A 20,623-nucleotide genomic window follows, 5' to 3' on the forward strand; every position below is an offset into this window, starting at 1 on the left:
CGCACACACACAAATGCACGCTTGAGCTGGTGGAAAGGCAGAGCGGCAGAAAAAGAGGGAAAATAATAGGAAAGGAGGAGAAGGAGTGACAGTCGAGGTGAAGGAATGACAGAGAGAGGAGGGGCGGAGATTACTAAAAGACAGCTGAGGAATGATCGCCGAGGTCGGGAGGAAATTTACGTGAAAGGGGAGATAAAGGACTCTGATATGCGGCGGACAAACCGAGCCAGACATGGGCAGAAAAGAGGAGCTGTCAGAAGATTGTATCACACAGGGAGAGATCCACGAAAATACAACACAGCAGACGATGCCATAAAATGTAACGGAGGAAGAGTCTGCAAGAGGGAGATTTAAAGAGTAAGAGACTGAGAGGTCAGAGAGACACAGAAATCCAGTGGATGATTCATGGAGTTCAGCCAATCTAACTTGTGCCTGAGGGTTTGATGCAGCCTGCCAACAGCTCTTCTCCCCTACTGCTTTAACTACAGCTTCTCTCACCTACACACACTGCTGTCTATAACCATTAGATACAAGTATGCACTCCTTTGATCCATAGCAGCTTGCCCCCCCCCCCCCCCCCCGTAAGTCAGAGAGTGGTTTAATCAATATTTTTTATATTACTTTTGAATTAAATCATTGTGATGTGAATGGGTTTGCTTGAAGCGCTTGAATTGACGAGCTCTGCTACCCTTCTGCTTAGCTCATTATTTTTGATTTTACTGCACATTTACAAAGTGAGTCTGAGTGAATGAGCCCAGTTTAAAGACTGTGAAATGCAAAAGTTTGGGTAGCCTTTACTCAAAATGTCAAATAAAAATGAAACAAGGCTTTCAACAATTTTTTTAAAAAAACCCAAAAGAATTATTTTTGTTTGTGTTTTGGCTTTTGCATTACAAACAGAGGTAACAGTTTGTAATGCAAAATACCTCCAGGGCGATTTGACTCCAGAGTGGTGTTGCACTTTTCACACTTACGCAGATATGACCTTCATTGAAGTGTCGTCAGAACAAAACCTTCAATACTGCCAAATTCAGTTTGACTGATTAAAGTAGATTTCAGGCTTTCATGCTTTGGGCCTATGTGGCAGCCATTGATACAAGATGATGGAAGATGATTACTCCAATGATATGGCGACAGGAAACACGCATTCTACTACCTCAGGAATGTCTTGGAACTTAAAGCTTCTTTTTTTTTTTGCGGGAAGAATTAGTGAAAATCCCCACAAAACAAGAACTAAAATGACTCTTTGCTGGCTGTTTAAAAAGTCATGCAAGTTGGGTTACTTGCCAAAGGAGGCGTAAATAAGTTCTGGCCATGCAAGGTGCCCATACTTTTGCTTGGAGATTCTTTTTTCTTTTCTTTTTTTATCCTAAAAATAAATAAATTGGACATCCTAAGAATATGATCAGCGTTTCTTTTCCAAGTAAGATCTTATCATCCACTATCAGGTTGATGGAGGCTACACTGTGGTGCTTGACCTAGTTATTAAAGCAATTAGTTTGGCCAATACAGATTTTTTTTCTCTAAACAATCAACTTAAACAGACGTGAACTGTTTGGGGTAATGGTCTCAGCTGTTCCTGCCCGATCTTTACCATCGCTGATATTCAGCAAGCTGTCACCTGCAGATGTGGCACAGACGGCCTGGTTGCCATGCCTCACCTTAACCGCCGCAGCGTCACCTGTCTTGAACGGGGAGTGTGATAAACGGGTAGGAAGCCATTGATTGGGGGGGGGGGTTATCTGCGTGTCGGGGGAGAAAACATCTCTGCCGCCCTCAGCGGTGCAGTAGAGGGTTACGGATGTTCGTGCCTCCGACCTCGACTCTCGCCGCAGATGCCAGCGATGCCAAAAATAAAGTGTATTAAATATGGTGGCCAAAGCCTGTTAAGTGATCACCATGACAACAGGCGGAAGGCGCAGGGAGACAATACCTCCGCTACGTTATCCACCCAGCCTGCCCGAGGAGGCAGCGCTGTTGGACTGCTGGCTCTCTGTCAGCTTGGCTTTCTCTGTATCTCTCCTGTTGCTGTGTGTCCTCATTCTTCCCTTTCATCCACTTCTTCTTCTTCTTCTTCTTCTTTTGCATGTCTCCTGGGAGCTCTTAAGGCTAGCAGGCACTCTTTAGTCTGTTTGAAAGTATGCTTCTTTTACTTTTGAGTTTTTGTTTTCCGTCCTGCTTTTTTCATTCTGTTTATTTTCCTGCTTTGCAACAAGCGCACACAACTCCCTCAGTGTCAAACCTCCTAATCTCACCTTTATCTGCCCTAATCTGCCTTCTCTGATGTAATCCCAACAAGCATGGACCTAATGAGCCTTCCTCATATCCCCTCTGCTTTACCTTTCTCCACCCTGCTCCTTATCAGGACCATGGAGTCTTGCGTCATTGTAATCTTGGGGATAACTTTAAGAGCACACAGATGCACGTACGCCTGCACATGGACTGAGTGAGTTCACATCATAAGAGTCCAGATCCAGACTCTGGCAGCAAAACATGAGATAAGAGAGGTGATGTCATTAAAAAAAGATCTTGTAGGTCTTGTCTTGACACACTTTTAGCAACTATGGATCTGTTGAAGCTGACAAAACATGCCAACTATGCGTAATAATCAGGAGTGGCTGAGTGATATGGTGCTGGTACTCCTTTAGGGAGCAGTCACTCTCCCTTCTCAGGCCCATCCATCCACAGTCCAACTTCTGAGCTGTTCAGAAGCAGCGTGCATATTGACGCTCCTAACTTTGTTATCTTTGGATAAAGCAGGCCTGGTAATTGTCTGTCTTCTCGGTGCCATGTGCGAGAAGGTCGAACCAACGGTGAGTTCAGCTCGTACTCGGCTCTCTTTTATTCCAAGTGAGAAAAGTGGCGAGCGGAGACGGGAACCCAACATGCGACTTTGTCAAGTGGGGTGTAGTGAAGATGTGAATTGGCTGCGGTTTTGTTTCGGGCTTCTAGCGTTTTCTTTAACACTCTTCATTTCAATGATCCATTGCTCTTTAGAGGCAGAGCAGCAGCGAAACTCATTTCAGAGGGTGTAGTTCGCAGTGTCCCCCCCCCCCCCTCCTGCTCTGCAGCTGCTGTTTCCACTCGCGTTGAAACAAATGCCGGAGCCTCGCTGAGAAATAAATGTCCCTGTCCGCGTGCAGTTGTTATATGGACACCCAAGGGAATACATCTTCCTCCTAATATGATCAAGTGCATGCAGTATATAATATAGTTATATCTGCTTGGATTCATGCATTCGTGTGTGTGTTTGTGGGTGATGCAGGTGGTTGGGAGCCATAAGTCTGACAGTTTTCCAGTCAGTCTAATCCAGTCTTGAGTCAGTGCATTGATTTATTGAGCAGAGCTTGTTAGCTCAGTTTAGCCCTGCTTCCCACTACATTTTAATCAGTTCATTTGCACGTATGGACACACATTGTCCTCCGAGTCTCTTTTTTTTTTTTCAAGGCAAGAGTGATTGGTTTTTATCCAGTGTGCATTTTAAATTTTGTGTAATTTGTCCATTTGTGTTAATATTGTGCATTTATTCTTTTTTTTTTTTTTTTTTTTTTTTTTTTTTTTTGTTGTTTGTTTTTCATGAACACAACAATAATCTAAAAGTGAATTGACAAATTCAGTAACGAGTGTCTGATGTGTCCCTTCAGGTATTCGGCCCCAAATAATGAACGGGCCAATGCACCCGCGTCCGCTGGTGGCGCTGCTGGACGGGCGCGATTGCACCGTGGAGATGCCCATCCTGAAAGACTTGGCGACCGTCGCCTTTTGTGACGCCCAGTCCACACAGGAGATCCACGAGAAGGTAGAAAAACACCGGCGCGCGCACACACACACACACACACGCACCGCTCCACATCAGAGCGGCCTGACGTTTACGGAGAGGTGGGACATGCCTCTTGCCAACGTCCGCCTCCATCACAGCGCTGATATGTGAAGCTCGTTATGTTGACCTCATGCGCACTTGGCAGTTAGAATATAGTGGCTTCATTATAATTTAATGTCACTTTGTGGCACAAAGCGTGATGCCTGTATGTAGTGCCATTGTTCTAATAGAGAGTCTTGTATGGCGAGGATGCAGTGTAATTACATTGGCTTGTAGAGGCTCTTTATTGCTTTTTATGCAGCGCTTCAGCTGGAAAACAATATATGTCTACAGAGATGGGTATCACCCAGGTGCTATCTCTCCATCTGAAGACGGAGTGAGAGCGGCTGCATCTTTTCCTTTTGCCGTCTTTATGAAAATTGGACATATTAAAAAAGAAGCATTTGCATAGAGATCAATTCAATCAAAGACCTTTGGCGGCGAAGAGAGTGGAGGGGGGCGGGAGGCTTTATGTTTGTTTTAACACTACCTTATCATAGAAAACATGATTGTAATGTTCACTTCACAGGCATATTCAGCAGTTCACCGTAATAACTCGCAGTCTGGATACCCAGAGGGGTGGTATAGATTGAAAATGTCCAATCTCTTCTCTGTGCGGCATGTATGCAGAGATGTAGTGCTGATAACTGTGGAGTAATGTAGTTTAGGCAGACACGTCTACACACACACACACACACACACACACACAGTGTAGGAAGTTATGGGAAAGACTGTCCAAGGATGGAATATGAAAGTGGCCTTAGGTTATGCCAGGTCTGCTGGCAGATAATCCCTTATTTCCCAGGTGATAGGGAAATAAGGAAACACGCAGGCAAATCCTGACCGAGATCGAGTCACAATACCACTTCAGTGAGACCACATCCTGCATGCTGCACCTGTGCTCAAAACACCGTCGTCGTCCAAGGTCAACGATCCCTCGTGTTTGTCATAGCCGTTCGTATGCTTGTAAAAGTTGGATGATGGCCCACATGGTACAGAGTCGATGCGGATTTATCACCGCTGGAAACCTGTTGATCCATGCGATGCAGCTAGTTACAGTTAATGCAACCGAATAGGGTTTTGTATTGAATTGACAGAGGAAGATGCTCACACTGTAAATTATTGTTGCTTTTGGATAAAATGGACAATAAAGCTGATTTTCCCCCCCCCCCTCTCTCTCTAAAGTCAAGGCATTGCTCACTTCTGGCTTGGGGGAGAAAAAAAAATAGTTTGGGCGGTAAACAAAAAGGCCAACCTCCATGTCTCCCATTGGAGACAGGAGCGTCCATATGGACTCATGCATGGAACACGGCAAACACAACCCTGTTAAAGTGCATCAAGAGTGCACAAACCAGTTTTTTTTTGGTTTTTTTTGTGAATGAGAGCAGCTTTACTCTGAATTTGGCTGTATAAGTATACATTCTTAGCACAGACGGTAGGTGAGAAGAAGTCAGATGTTAAGCAATCAGATGTGAAGGGCCGGCAATGGAACATCATTCAACAACACCAAATAGTTTTTCTCTATTCCATTGAAAATGTACAAGCCTGCCACGCAATTCTCTGTAAAAACGGTTAAGCATTTTTTATTTTTGTGAGTCACAGTAAGGAGTTTCTGTTTGTTAACTGTAAAGCTTATTAGTCATTGAAAGGTGGATTTTGGAGAAAGCAGGACTGAGAGTAGTATAAATATCCTAGATAGACAAGAAATGGAAAAGGCTTCTAAAGACTTTGAACTGAAATATCACATCTTTCTTTTAAGTTTATATTCACTGAATGCTTCAGGTGTTTTTATTCTCTAAGCTTCGCTTTACCATGACATTAACAAAACAAACACAAAAAACCCTTTTAAAAAAAAAAATTTAAGCAGTCGTCTCCTTTTTGTGGAATCTTTGGTTTGTTGCCAGAGTGGCTTTAAGAGATGCAGTCACAGAAGGAGTCGAAGCCTTTTCTTTGTAACATACTCATCGTTACCGTGTGAGATTATCTTTTCTTTTGTTTTTATGATGGCGCTCTGCAAGAAGTGGTAAAAATGTGCCATAGTTCTAAGAAGCAACAATTTGAACCTTTGCAAACTCCCTGCCAGTTGGAAGAAAAGTCTGCTCTCGGCGTTCCAACCAGCCCTCAACCTCAGTGCATCCACTCTGATCACTAGTGGGATGACTTCATAACCATAAAATCCCTCCTCAGTTCACCACATCAAGAGTCGAGCACACACGTACAGTACGGTCTGCTCACCAAATCGAAACTCCTTTGGAAACTATCTAACACTTATGCTGCCTTGTCAGGAAGTGCAGGCATGTTAAGGAATGATAGATGCAAAAAGCATTAAGGCTTTGGTTACAGTGGAGAAAGGGGATGTATTTATGGTCAGAGTTTCCATTAAAATACTCTACATTTTAGGTGAGCCCCCCCCAAAAGTCTACATCTCCAACTCAAAACCAACACAAGACCTTCAAGCTTCAGCACAGGGGGGGAAAGTTGTGTGCGCGTGCTTTGTCTGCACGTGTGTAAGGAGCGTTTTAACCTTGAACTACTATCTGGAAGGCCTGTCCAGGACACAGCGCTAATAAAAGTAGTATGGAAATTCAGAGCTAATCTACTAATCACAGGAAAGCTAATTCAGTTTGGCTGGAGGTGAATGTAGAGCTGTTATTTAGGCGCTGACAGGGGCCACGGCTGATACTGAGGGGGAATAGTTTAGATCCTCATCACAGTGAATCACAGGCCAGGTCACCTTGTTGTTAAGAGGCAGAGGAGTCACTGGTGTCTCACGGTGACGGATCCCTGCAGACGGCCTTTTTCAGACTTTGGAATGAGTTTGAAGAGTCGCTTAAAAAAAAAAAAGCAAACAAACAAGAGAAAAATGATTTCAGTTTAACTGGGAGGAGAGCTGAGTCAGATTCAACAGCACCTCCGTGTGGTTCCTTACAAAGCGCTGTTTGTTTTGGCTCATTATTCTTAAAGTTTATTTCAATCGCCTGCTTTAAGATGGATAGAATCCATTTAGTCCGTTTGGAATATTTTCCAAAGCAGACTGGATAGACAGATTAAAACAGATCTGTTTGGCACCATGATGGCATGTTTGGTTCTGAAAGGCAGTTTCCATTTTGACAACTTGTAAGAGATACATCTACAAGTTAAACACAATTTATACAGCAGCCAAAAACTGTAGAAATGGGTTTACAAACGTTAGAGTAGACCTTTTTTTTTTTGTGGGTTGTGGCTGGCATTAAATATGAACTGAACTTTTGTAAATAACAAAGATGCAGGAGTAAAAAAGCAGACCTCGGGGCTTTGAAATGATACGCTTCCAAATTAAACTTGAGTCAATGGCATTTCTCATACATGACATTTGACTTAGTCGTCAGGAATGGGTCAGATGTTAATTTGATTTAATTTCATTTGCAGTTTACAACCAAGAACTCAAAAGTGGTTATTTGCAGTGATGACGCTTCATGATACTAATCGCATTACAAAAAGACTGAAGGATTTGTGACGGAGTGTGAATTTCTGTTTTTAATGATTCTCGATGGCCTTAAGAGGTCATCAAATACCACAGCAGATCTGGCCGACTACATGCCGTCATATCTGAAGGTTTATACTGTCATCAGTGCTTGCCTTGACCTCTCTGTCCACTCAATTGCTCAGATCCTTTGTCCATAAACACCCTCGGGGTCTGACTGCAGTTGTGATGGCCATGCAGAAGCACAGATTCTGTTTGTGTGTCTGCCTTTCCCCTGCACCTGTTTCACTGCTGTTTGTGCGTCATTCTGCCCTTTCTCAACATCACAGGGCCGACAGATGCTCTCTCTCCTCTCACAAGCCCTTCCAGAGTGCCACCTTATCTCTGTGTCCACATGCAGCACACAAACACACATACATAAAACACATTAACTCTTCCGTGCCCACAGGTCTCGGACAACCACCCAGACTAATTGTGCTCTTAACAGTACATGGCTTTCTCTTCTTGCGCAATCCTCCCACCTGCTGCCTCCTCTTCTGGTCATTTTGGTTCAGATCGGCTCTGAACCGTGTCTCTTGTCGGTGGGAGGTTGGACAGAGCAAAGGCCCTCCCGTAGGCCCCATCTGTAGAACATCCAGCTGCACAAATCTGCTGGCTGCTAACACAAAGAGGGAAAGCACTTAATGTAAAGGCCATGCCATTATTTTGTTCCTGTACAGAATCTGATTTTGCCTTAATTATACCGATAATACTCGGTCTGTAAACACCCTCGGGGTCCGAGTGGAGTTCTAATGACCATTCAGATCCGCAGACCCTTCAAGACAATAAGAGTGGCTTGTTTCCAGTGCAGCTCTGTAAACGGACAGCTTGTCATGGCTGCTGGTGATCATGTGACGTCTGCTGTTCTCGCTGCGAAATCCTAAATGTGTCCAAGGGTCATGCCAGACATGTGATTTCACGGCTCCACTTAAGGGATGCGATCTTATGATTGTCATGGGTTCATAAGAACTAAACTGGACAAACAGCCCTATGTTGCATGAGCCCTAATTAATGAGTGAATGAGCAAAAGGAAGAGACGGATTAACGGGAGTTGTTTGAAAAGAAATAATCTTGCCTTTCACTCAGTCGACGGTGTGAACGTGTGTGTGTGTGTGTGTGTGTGTGTGTGTGTGTGTGTTTGCAGGTGCTTAATGAGGCAGTGGGAGCCATGATGTACCACACCATCACCCTGACCAGAGAGGACCTGGAGAAGTTCAAAGCTCTGCGCATCATCATCCGCATCGGCAGCGGATACGACAACATCGACATCAAGGCGGCCGGAGAGCTGGGTACAAACTCTCCCAGCTAAAATAGAAAGGAAATAAAAACATGTACTGCGGTGCTGTCTGTATCACAGTGCATTCAGCACGAAAAGAGGAGAAATTAGGATTATTATTATTATTCATTTATTCTTTTCGTAGAGCAATTTTTGTCCGACCAGGAGTTATTGTAGTATGTGGGATCTTTATGGCCTTGCTTTGAAATGGACCATACCTCTGGTCATATTGATTTCCTTGTACAGAGTAGTGTCTCCTTTTGTGCTTGTTTGTTGTCTGTTGTTTGTCTGTCAATGACAAATGCGACCTCAGGCGCCGGTGATAGGATTTAGGTGAATCTTGAGGGGGTGATTCATCACATCGTTGCATTATGGCATTTGAAAAATTGCTCTGATTGTCCAAAGAAGGCGCCGCTAACTGCAGCGCATTTCAAAATGAATCCCTGATGAGTTTTTTTTTTTTTTTTTTTTGTTGTTGTTGTTTTTTTCCTTTTAAAGGGGCCCGCTTCAGGCAGCTTGTTTCCCTGCTTCCTTGTATGCCTTTTTGGAACAGTCTTATGTAGCTGAATTTAATAGTCGGATGAACCCTGCGGCTCCCACTGTGAACCAGGATGTTCAAAGAGTCTGAGAGCGAGGGACACGGAGGAAGAGAAGAGTTCAGCTCTTTTCTCTGAACCGCCATCCAGGCTCATTTCAGCAGGCTGGTGGCTCAAACGGCTCTTACAGCTGACAAAGCTGCCATTTCCCTGCCAATACCAGATACTGTGTCGAACTGCCACCCACTCACAGAAAGCGCTCAGCCTTTGCAACACAGGAGTCAAAAAGCTATCGTGCCTGGAGAAGGCGGCACAGACGCGATGGCTGTTCTCATGGAGAAGACGAAGGGCCATTGATTGAGCAGACTCTGGCTATTTTTTGCCGTCCAGAGATGACTGTGCTGTTAGTCTGAGATACAGAGTTGAATAAGGACATCAGTGGCGAGCGAGGGCAGGCAGAAAAATGTCTCTGTGTTGCAGGAGGAAAGGCAGGGTAATATCACAAGGTCGGGGGTTTGAATGGCCCCAAGGCAACAAAATTCTGTCAGATGATATCTTGACATGAAAGTTCATCTTAAATGTACAATCTTGACACTTCATGGAAGATATCTTGATGATATCATGTTGCAAACTAAACTGAAAAATAACCCAAGTGGGTTTTAGGTTATGAAAACAACTTTTCAAACCTTTTTTTTTTTTTTTTTTCTCATGAGCAATCAAACATCAAAAAGGAATTCATCGCGTGGTGATACAGTGGGGTATTACTGTATCTTAATGCCTTTAAACGGACTTTTCATCACTTGGAATAAGCAGAGGTGTTCGATCCCTGCTTGTACTGCAATTTAGCATTCACAGAAAGGACACCACAATAAGAATGGCTGTATTGATTTTGCCATTAGTGGGATGAGTTTCCAGCTGTCCTGACCTCTCTGTGCTCTTCCTTTTAGGCATCGCTGTGTGCAACATTCCCTCTGCAGCTGTGGAGGAGACGGCAGACTCCACCATTTGCCACATCCTCAACCTTTACCGGCGGAACACCTGGCTCTACCAGGCTCTCCGGGAGGGCACGCGGGTTCAGAGCGTGGAGCAGATCCGCGAGGTGGCATCCGGTGCTGCCCGGATCCGCGGCGAAACCCTAGGCCTCATTGGTTTTGGTGAGTATTCAGCTGTTTGTTCCTCTATGTTTCTAGCGTTTGCTGTATTTTGTTTTGTTGTATCGCTGACCTTCTGTCCTTCCTTCTTTTTCTTTTTTCCCCCCGCTTTTGCCGTGTCTGTTTTTTCTTCTCTCTCCTTCATTGCCTTCCCTTCGGTGTTTTCAAATCCTCTTGCCACTCAGTGTGCCTTCTGTTTTCCTGCTCTGATAAGGTTATTTTTTTTCTCTCTCTCTCTCTCTCTCTCTCTCTCCCTCTCTGCCCGTTCCACAGATTATCTCAAGGTTGTTTGTTTGGCCTCCCTCCGGGCTGACTTCCTTTTGCTGCCACACTGTTCTCACATCCCACTGCTCTAATGCTCGCCATTATATCAGTGTTGTTCTTTCTTCTTCTGTTTTTGACTCCTCATCTCTGTTATTGTGCTCCCCCCGACATCTTGTCCTGCTGCAATCAGGCCTTGTGGTGGGCTAGATTCTGCCTGTGTGTGTGTGTGTGTGTGTGTGTGTGTTTCCTTGGGTCCACCTGTTTCACTGCTGATTGTGTGTTTTTGTGCATCATTCTGCTCTGCCTCAACATCGCTGGGCGGACAGATGCTCATTCTTCTCTCAAGCCTTTCCAGAATGCCATCTTATCGGTGTCCACATACACTCCCCACACACACAGAACACACACACCCCCCCCTCCCCTCTTACAGGTCCCAGACAGCTGCCTAGACTATGTGCCCAGGCAGCAGGGCTGGCAATGAGAATGTTTCTCCTGCTCTCAGACGACCCAAACCTCCCACCTCAATCTTTTTCTGCTGGTCTTCTTGGCCTAAGCCTTCTCCGAACAATGTCCATTGTCGATGAGAGGTTGGGGAGAGTGAAGGCCTGGCGTTCTACTGGTGACGGGAGGCTCAGGAACACTTTTTGTATCGCACATCAATCAGCAGGAGGCGGTCTTATTTAAATGCAAAAGTCGTGGCGTTCTTGTCAGGTTGCGGTCAAATTGAGTTGGGATTCTGGGAATATGTTCATCTTAAAGGAGCCATCTATAATCAATATTTTTACATTAACAAGAGCTCAAATGCATATGTGAAAGGAGTGGCAACTCTATGAATAAATAACCCAAACTTAGCTGGTCCCTCAGCTCTATGGAGTGATGGAGTTTTCTTCACTTCAACCAAACCTTATCAGATGCAGCAGGCAGCGTTCTCAATAAAAAACATTCTGACTCGTCTTACAGACGCACAAGTCTGGCTGCCCGTGGTATGCTTTCTGTCGTGTTGCCTCCTTGACCAGTTATGACTCCATGCGCCCCAGTCTTGTCACGGTTGGATAAAGCTGAATTCACAAATCTGTGCCGCCATCACTCGTTCCCTGTGGATAAATGAGTGAAGCAAAGCAAAAGTCTGCCGGAGAGGTTCAAGAGCAAGGCGCCATAAATCGAAACAGTCCTGTGGGTGGCAGACACACACACACACACACACACACACTGTATTTTCTCTGTTTGAGGCATTGATCAGTGTGGGAAGTGAAGGGGGGAGGCTCAGAAATTCAGAGCAGAGAGAAGCTTTGATTCTCAGGTATCTCTACATTAAACAAAAAGTCAGTCCAAAACACCTTCTTGTATTTTCCGGGACAACCACAGCGCCACAAAATGAGAGAAGCTTTTTCACAACATCCAGGAGCACGTTTCATAAATCATCTGGTAAATACTTCGATGCAGATTTTCTTCAAACCTACTACTTTGGACTAATTTACCAGCAACTGTTGCAGCAGAAAAACATCAGAGGAGCGTTGATCTCATTTTTGACGCCCTTTCCCCGAAGCCTCGGTAAATAAGATTGTGCTGCAGCCTCGAGACAAGCTGGTGTGTTTCGAGCTGACTGGAAAAACTCATCCCCCTGCTGATTCTGCTTGTATTGCTCTGTCAAGCTGCGCTCGTAATGCAACAAGTTCATTCCTTCGCTCTGTCTGGTGTCTGGGGGGGGGGGGAATGGGAGGATAAAGTTAAGTGAGGCAGAATCCCAGAATTTTGGTTGAGAAAAGGAAGCAGCAATCGCTTTCGAAAAGCTGTTTATGTACTCTAATCAGTAAGTAAAGGACACGTTATAAACTTTTTTTTTAAATAGTCTAAGTGAATGCTTAAATAGACCTCAGCTTTTATACTGCTGACTTAAAGGCTGACACTTGAAAAAAGGAAAAGTAAGCGGGACTGCGGCGGGCTGTGGAGCTGAAACACTGGACATAATGCTCCATCACGAAGAGAGGACCTTGACAGTGTAAAAAAGGAACTTATTGATCTTTTTTCACAAGCAACAACATCCCAGTCTCCATTACTCTCTTCCCCAACTGCAGCTGCAGAACAGAAACGGTTCCTTGAGCCAATAATAATTGAGACTCATCCTACACAACAAATGGCAGTGAGGCAGGCGGATTCTGTATGTCTGTTATCGCACATCGCTCTCCTCCTTAAATCATTTTTCCTTCATATCTCTCTCACTTATCCTTCATGCATTCTTTAATCTCTCAAAGATATGTAAAAAAAAAAATAGCTGTTTTTCATGGTCTTTATCACGTAAATTATGTTAAACACAACTTATGAGCAGCTCTATAATTCAAGCGTAAATCAGAAGTACATTAGGGGTTGATTATAGAAATCTTTATGTTTGTGCGCATAAAGAAGCATCTACTCCTGTGTGTGCTCAGGTCGTTCGGGCCAGGCGGTTGCGGTGCGGGCCAAGGTCTTCGGCTTCAACGTCATCTTCTACGACCCCTACCTGCAGGACGGCCTGGAGCGCTCGCTGGGCGTCCAGCGCGTCTACACCCTGCAGGACCTGCTCTACCAGAGCGACTGCGTCTCCCTGCACTGCAACCTGAACGAACACAACCACCACCTCATCAACGACTTCACCATCAAACAGGTGCGCGAGTAAAAAGGCATCATCCAGACAGAGTTGAGCATCCCGTCGCGCAGATGTGGCCTGACCCGAGCTTAATGTGATGCTATTTAGCAGGTAGACAAGTAGAGCTGCTGGTGTATTATTACTGTGTCGGCTTGGAGCATTAAAGAAGAAAGCAGGGAGAGAGGGAGAGAAAAAAAAAACTAAAAACGGCGTTCCTGCCTGCACATTCCCAGCTCTTTATCTTAAGCTTCACCAAAGCTGGACACAAATTCATTCCTTTGCTCTGTCAAATGCAATTAGCGCCAGCCCACGGCTACAGCAAATATATCGACTAGGCTGCACAGCAGGGGGCTGAGAGCGCTGTGAGGGGAAAGTGCTGCTCTCTGAGTCAATAACTGCACTCTGAGTCACTGCCCGGGGCGACACCTGCAGGGCAGCCGAGGAACTGCACGGGCTGAGGATGGTATTATCCCCGTTCATGCTCACCGCTTCTCTCTTTCTTGACCCTTGCTCTCTCTGACATCTTTCTGAGTTGGAGTATGCGAGGACATGAAAAAGAGTGGGTGTGGGGTGACAGCCTAGCCTAGTTAACGGTGTCTTTTCCTAAGCTCATGATTCTCAGCTGCCTGTTTAGATGCGACAGTGAAAGAACGCTTTTCTCTTATTCCCCTCCAATATGTTGGCAGTGGGTCTTAGCTTCTAAAGTAGGAACGTGTGTGTGTGTGTGCATGTTTCTGTATTTTTTTTTTTTTCTTGTGTTAAAACCACCAAGGCCTAATAAAAGACTGCCTGCCAGCGTAAAGGCTTTTCATGCCCTTGGATTTCAGCTTTTCTCAAGATTAAGGGATTACTTTCATTTGATTCTTTTTTTTTCTCCCTCCTCCCTCATACACTTTTTGTTGGGTCTTTTTTTCCTTTCTTTTTTTTTTTCATACCACAAGCAGAAAGGGATGGTGACGCCTCCTCAAATTTCACCTCATCCATCACTTCATCTCTCGGCTTCAAATGGAAGATTGTTCTCTATCCCAAATTTGACATTTTCCCACCCGGTGCACTCTGTCTCTTAGATCTGTGGCGTTGCAGAAGCGACAAAGATGTCACAATTTTAATTTTAATTTTTAATTTTTGCCTCACATCTAATATGTTTATAACATCCGGCCCAGATTGATCTTTCAGCTTTGGATCAAACGCATAATCTGACTTGCCTGGCTGTGGCTGGCTGCATCTCTGTTCATCTGTGTTGACTCGTGTTGTTTGTGTGTCTCGCAGATGCGTCAGGGCGCATTCCTCGTCAACACCGCGCGGGGAGGTCTGGTAGATGAGAAAGCTCTGGCCCAGGCGCTGAAGGAGGGCAGGATACGTGGAGCTGCCTTGGACGTCCATGAAACTGAGCCCTTCACGTAGGTGCACGTGTGACACAAAGTCGTTCCCCTCAAAGCTGCGCAGAGAATTCTAGTGACAGGTGCAGATAGGGAAATAGATGTCTGTAGGAATGAGAAAGAAGCCGAAGAACCGTCTGAAGAAGAGGCAGCGCCTGATCGATGAGTTAAAGACACCCCCGCGCTCTTCTAAAAGGCTCCATCAGGGCTCTGCAGGTAATGGAGGTGAGGAGAAGGAGAGCTGGCTTTACTCCTGTCAGAGGAAATGAGATAAAGATGCCGCTGGATGGTTAAGTGCTGAAAGTGCAACCAAGAGCATCTCCTCTTAGTCTTTAAGTGAATTGACTGTACCTTGATTTTCTTCTACGTTACAATTCACTTCTTCCTTTTTTAATTTTTAATTTTTTTTTTATCATCTCAAAACACATTTTAATTTCAGAAAATTGTCCCGTCTTGTCCGACACCACCGGGGCGCTCGTGAGAGCGTATCCTCCACCAAGCCCAGTGCCACGTTTAGCAGGTGTACAGAAAGCAATCCAGATCTGAGCCAGAATTGAATTGCCTCCTCCTTCGCTGTTGCTTCACATCTCTGGCAAGTTTTGTGAAATTCAGCTGTGCGCTTTTTGTGTAACGTTGCTCACAAAACGGCGCTGAAAACATACCCGCTTTTGGCTCGATGGAGAAGCTTCGCTACGAATCGTTTCCTGGTGACACTAGTGTGAACTTTAAAACAGCTGCGCCGCATGCTTTGGCATTTTAGTCCTGAATGTAGGAGTAATTCTGTTTTAGTTGAGTTGAAACATGACCTTTCTTCAGCTCTGGTTTGAGCCATGAACTCAGTTTCCATCTACACTCCTGTACTCACCAGGGGGCAAACGGGTTGTTACACCTCCCAGTATTTCACCTGTTTTAAGAGCCATGTTTCTGATCTCGGAGGATAACTGGTGCTGATGTGTCGTTCACGCATCGGGGGCAGTCGAGGACTTGGGAGGCTGCTTATTTCTGGCTGGCTGCTCAGCTGACTGGCTGCAGCGGAAGACTAAAACTGAATCCGATGAATCTGGAGCTCACGCTCCGTTAACCTGATACGTCAACATGAGAGTGTTTTGTCATCTTCGACCCCTCCGTCCCACGTGACGCGTCAGGGATTCGGTGCACTGCGTTGCATACGCAGGGCCAGCGGACGTGTTGCAAGGATAGAGGAAGGGGAGGAGGGAGAGCTGGTGCTGTTCTGCTTTTTTTCTTTTTTTTTTGTGAGCCACAAGAGAGGAAGGAAACCAAGAGAGAGAAAGTTTTGGAGCAGCTGGAGGAAGATGGTGGTGTTTATGAGGAACAGGATGTGGCATTTTATCCCTTTGGCCATATTTCCAGACTGTTGTCATGCAAATGATATTCAAACATTTGGAGTCTAGCTGTGAAATCTAATAGGAATTAGTTGCAATATGAAATGGGCTGATGCACATGAACGCGCTTTAATTTGAGTCTGAAAACACAGCAGGTTTTGACCATGCAAGTAACAAAGATGGCAGTAAAAGGTCCACGCTAAACTGGAGTCATTTATTTTTGTTAAGTTCTAAGTTTGTTTGTTTTCTTTTTCATGTTAAAGAGAAAAGTGTCTCATTCTCACACAGTGTTACTTTCTGTGATTGTGTGTTGCAGTTTTGCTCAAGGCCCGCTGAAAGATGCTCCGAACCTTATCTGCACGCCACACACGGCCTGGTACAGTGAGCAGGCCTCTCTGGAGATGAGGGAGGCGGCTGCCACTGAGATCCGAAGAGCCATCACCGGTACTCAGTTGCCTGAGCACATTTAAACTTTGCTGTCTGACATCATAAATCCCTCTTATTCTCCCGTCCACGTGACCTGTAGCGCAGCTTTCTTCCCCAGATGTCACATTTCCACTTCAATAGGCCCTCGGCAGCCTTTATTAAATCTGGACTTCTTAATAGATGTCATCATTAGCTTCGCGGAGCAGCGCAGAATAGAGCGCTTCCCGGGGGCCGGCCGCTCACAAAGCATCCAGACTGTTAAATGATCTGAATTTGCATTTGTGTATCCAAGCCTGATATGTTTGTCAGTCTGAACTCATTAACACTTTGGCACCGTCTGGTTGCTCATCCCGTGTAACAAGTTGTGGCCTTTTAATAGGTGTGATTTATACCGGTGCGCCTCGCTGCTTTTAAATCCGAGTGCGTGTGTCTTCTATGACAGGCCGCATCCCTGACAGCCTACGGAACTGCGTCAATAAGGAGTTCTTTGTCACCACGGCACCATGGGCAGTTATGGATCAACCGGGCGTTCACCCTGAGCTCAATGGCGCTGCCTACAGGTAAGAGCTGAAAATGAAGAAAGCCCTCGTATCTTCATATCGCAAGAAAATAGAGTTTATTGAAATGTTATCAGGCACACGATGAAGATAATTTTCAGTTTTCCTTGATTTTCTCCTCTTTATAGTTGAAACACATCACATGAATCGGTGCCGTTTTTGATATCTGCCTCAACACAGTTGCACATAAATAAACTCTACTATAAACCATAGTGCCCTTCCCCTCACACGCACTCTGTCCACTATGTCCCATTCTGAACCCTTGTTGATCTCAGCATGTCCACCTCCATGTGCTTTCTTCACGCAGCCAAGTGAACCAAACTCTTCCGGCCGTAACAACCGGCATCCCCCAAGACAAAATTAATGCCTAGATCAGGAGCAGGTAAATACGAAAGCCTGGATCAGACCCTCTCACCTGATGTGTGTCCCCTCTATAGTCCCCCAGAGTCCACCTGTTTGACTGCACTCGGGGTAGAGCTGGATAGTAGTAAATGTGGGTTTTGAGTGTCCCAGTAAGCATGACGTGAAGCCATTCGGATGCAGTTTCACGGATGGCGTCATGCTTCGCGGTTTCCTTCTTATGGGTTTTTGGGAAGCTTTCTTCGGATTAAATGTCTCTGAACCGTATTGTTTTTTTTTCCCTCTCTGGTTGATGGGTTTTAATTGTGATATATATATATTTTTTAATGTATTTTTATATTTTTTTTTTCGAGATGGTTGTATATCCTAATGATCCCAGGAGCTAGTTCAGGAACTGAAAATCAGTCGTCTGTATGTGTTTCATGAACCATAAAGATGATTGAAATTGTACCAACTTTTTTATAAAGTTGAATCAATCACAAGATGGATTAAAGCTTCTTGCTCCATAAAAAGTCACTGTTAGCGAAATAGCTTTGAATTTAATAACTGTTGGTCTGACCCAAACAAGCTTTTTACATACTAAATAATTGCTCAGAAATGAAGAATAACCTGTTGCTGCAGCCCTAATTTTGTTGAAGAAAACAAATCGGAAAAGGCAAGCTGTGTATTTGTAGTGGATCTGAAATGTTAATGTTAAACATTCACCACTGAGAATCTGGTGCCGCCTTCGTCGCTGCTTTAAAATGAATTTAGTCGATAATCTTTATGTCATCGTCAGATTCCTGAAAAAGCTCCTGAGGTGGAAAAGAAGCAGCAGCATCTCGAATCTAAGCAGAGAATCCTCTGTGTCAGTGATGGGAGTGTGTGTCAGTCTGTCTGCGTGCACGCCCCACTAACCTCTTACCCTCGCCGTTCCCAGATACCCGCCGGGTGTGGTTGGAGTGGCTCCAGGTGGCATCCCGGGAGCGTTAGAGGGCATGGTGCCCGGTGGGGTGCCCATCGCTCACACCCTGCCCTCCGGTACACACCCCTCCCAGGCTCCGTCGCCCAACCAGCCCTCCAAACACGGCGAGACCAGAGAGCACCTCACTGAGCAATAGCAGCAGAAGGGATAACAAACGGCAAACATCTCATCCGACTCGATGACGCTCAGAACCAACCGACCAACTGGGACCAAGAGACAGTGAAACAACACAAAGCGGCCGCCTGTTAAATCAGCCCGCAAACGGGAGCAAAACAAGTGTTCCGGGGAATTTGTACTTTTAACATTTTAGTTTTTGCCCTGCCTCCTTGGGTTCAGTATCGACTTTACTCTATGATGTTTTTCTTTTTTTCTTTTTTTTTTTTTCTTTTTTCCTTCTTCGGGACATGCCTATGATTGTGGATACAGAGTCCAGTGTTTTTAGTGCTCCGGGATAACCCGATGAGACTCTGTCCAAGCCCCCCCCCCCCCCCCCCCCCCCCCCTGTACACATCAGAGCTCATGGGAAATGTAGGCCCACTCTCAACACACCAAGGGAAGAACAAGAGAAAAAAAAAAAACAGCCTTTGGTATCATGTGCTACTGGACCTTTTTTTACCCTTCCCATCCCCTCCCCATCTTCCCCACTTCTCTAAACCTCCTTATGTAACAATTGTGCGTTGTTTAGGCCCCCTTAATGCCCCAGAAGAGAATAATTTTCTTTTTCTTTTTTTTTTCTTTTCTTTCTATTGTCAGTGTGAATGATTACAACGGATTATCGACTTATATATATATTTATCATTCATCAAATAAAAGGAAAAGATTGCTCAACAGTTACAGTAATCTACAGTGGGGTTGAACCCTTTCCTGTCAGCCATGCATTTGACAGCTATCACAGCTGCCGTAGCAGATTTCCACCACTAGAGGTCGCTTCTACACAGTGTGAGAAATGTCATCTGTACCTGTGATTACTGAGATTCGTGCAGTTTTTGAAGCTGTTGCTGGTTAACGCGAAACATTCATTTTCTACGCGTTGACTGTAGAGGAAGTTTTAGGTTATAAGAGATTAGAATGAGCTACCAGCTAACTTTTGTTTTTCCTTCTAAATCACTGAGTCACAGACGTGTGACGGCGAGCTGTAAAGGAAGAAGGAAAAAGAGAAAACTCGTATAATGAGGAGGTTGGAGCGTCCACGTCCGATTCTTCTCCTGACAAACGGCGGCACAGAAACGGCGACTTCCTCCCATCTGTGAAGGCGGGAAAGGGTTAAAGCAAAGTTCAGTTCTTAATGACTCAGGAAAACACTTTTTTGCAGATACTGTTTTTCCCATGAATTTTGTCTTTGACAAAAACAAACAAAAAAAAAAGCTCAGACTAATTTAGTTAGTCTATATATTTTCTCTCTTCCATCAACTTCTCCATTGTGGTATTTTTCTATACAAGGCGCATCCCATGTTTTTTGGTGTTCAAGAGTTTTGAGGAGTCCTGTTAGATTTGTATTGCCTAGTTAAATGTTCCTATAACCTTAGTCCTATGTGATCCGCCCCCCTCTCTTCACTCCTACTTATAATTTCTTTGTTCTATTGAAGGCCAGGTTCTTTTTTGGGGGGCATCCTGTACTCTGTAAGAGCAATAGCTGAAACTCCTACTTAGTGTCCCAACAATAGCAGAAGAGGCAGCCAGCAGTATGTTTTGTTTTTAGTGTGAGTATTTGTATTTGTTTCTTGTACAAGGTGAACATTTAGCATTCAGTGCAGTTCAAATAAAAAGATGATTCTGAGAACCAGTTGTCTGTACTGCTTTATTTCGAGGATCAGCTATATTCATCTGCCCCGTTTTATTTGAGGGGGAATTATATTCTGTGTTAAACGACAAAATTTCATTTCTAAGATGCAAGACGGTGTTGGAATTATAAATGGGGGAGAACCCCGCTACGTCCTCATTTACTCGTTCCTTTGATACTGTTTGCTGTCAGAGTTTGTTTGATTTCTCCGTCCTGATGTTTTGCATCATTGTCTTGTTGGATGATCCAGTGCTGCTCTGCAGAATGAGCTTTACCTCCAGAATCTTAGGTTTAAGGTAATGTTCACTGTGAAAATGCCATCTGATACACGGGCTTAAAAAGAAGAAAAAAAGAGATAAGCTCTCTCAAGTATAACATTCCCATCATCGTGCCTGATTCATTTCAGCCGTTTTATCTAACCACAGAATTGATGGCAAGTGTCCAGGTGAGCTTTTATGGGCGTGCCTTGTGGAAAATGAGTCCTCTCTTAGTTGGTGTCCATGGAGACGAGCCAGCTTTCTTGAGATGACATCAGAATTGATCACATTCACTGGAATGGCTTCGGCAGTCATGAACATTATCAGCATCTCACCTCCCCTTCCA

At 44.7% G+C, this 20,623-nt stretch overlaps 1 protein-coding gene across 9 annotated transcripts in view; it reads left to right on the top strand.

Annotated features, from left to right (window-relative positions):
- ctbp2l (C-terminal binding protein 2, like) overlaps window positions 1-18,620 on the top strand; it is a 97,301-nt gene extending 78,681 nt beyond the window's left edge. For 7 of the 9 annotated variants that reach the window (XM_075458044.1, XM_075458047.1, XM_075458051.1 and 4 more), the window contains 8 exons: window positions 3,645-3,799; window positions 8,506-8,650; window positions 10,121-10,327; window positions 13,015-13,229; window positions 14,481-14,611; window positions 16,250-16,377; window positions 16,802-16,919; window positions 18,196-18,620. In XM_075458044.1, the coding sequence (XP_075314159.1) occupies window positions 3,645-3,799; window positions 8,506-8,650; window positions 10,121-10,327; window positions 13,015-13,229; window positions 14,481-14,611; window positions 16,250-16,377; window positions 16,802-16,919; window positions 18,196-18,376 (1,280 nt within the window). In that variant the 3' untranslated portion in view covers window positions 18,377-18,620. Of the gene's footprint in view, window positions 1-2,801; window positions 2,814-3,644; window positions 3,800-8,505; window positions 8,651-10,120; window positions 10,328-13,014; window positions 13,230-14,480; window positions 14,612-16,249; window positions 16,378-16,801; window positions 16,920-17,223; window positions 17,299-18,195 lie in introns of those variants that run through there. The other 2 variants (XM_075458050.1, XM_075458049.1) reach the window with 2 other exon arrangements.
- Window positions 18,621-20,623: the final 2,003 nt, after the last annotated feature.

This window comes from Odontesthes bonariensis, chromosome 23 (assembly GCF_027942865.1).
Source record: "Odontesthes bonariensis isolate fOdoBon6 chromosome 23, fOdoBon6.hap1, whole genome shotgun sequence".
Classification (NCBI taxonomy): Eukaryota; Metazoa; Chordata; class Actinopteri; order Atheriniformes; family Atherinopsidae; genus Odontesthes; species Odontesthes bonariensis.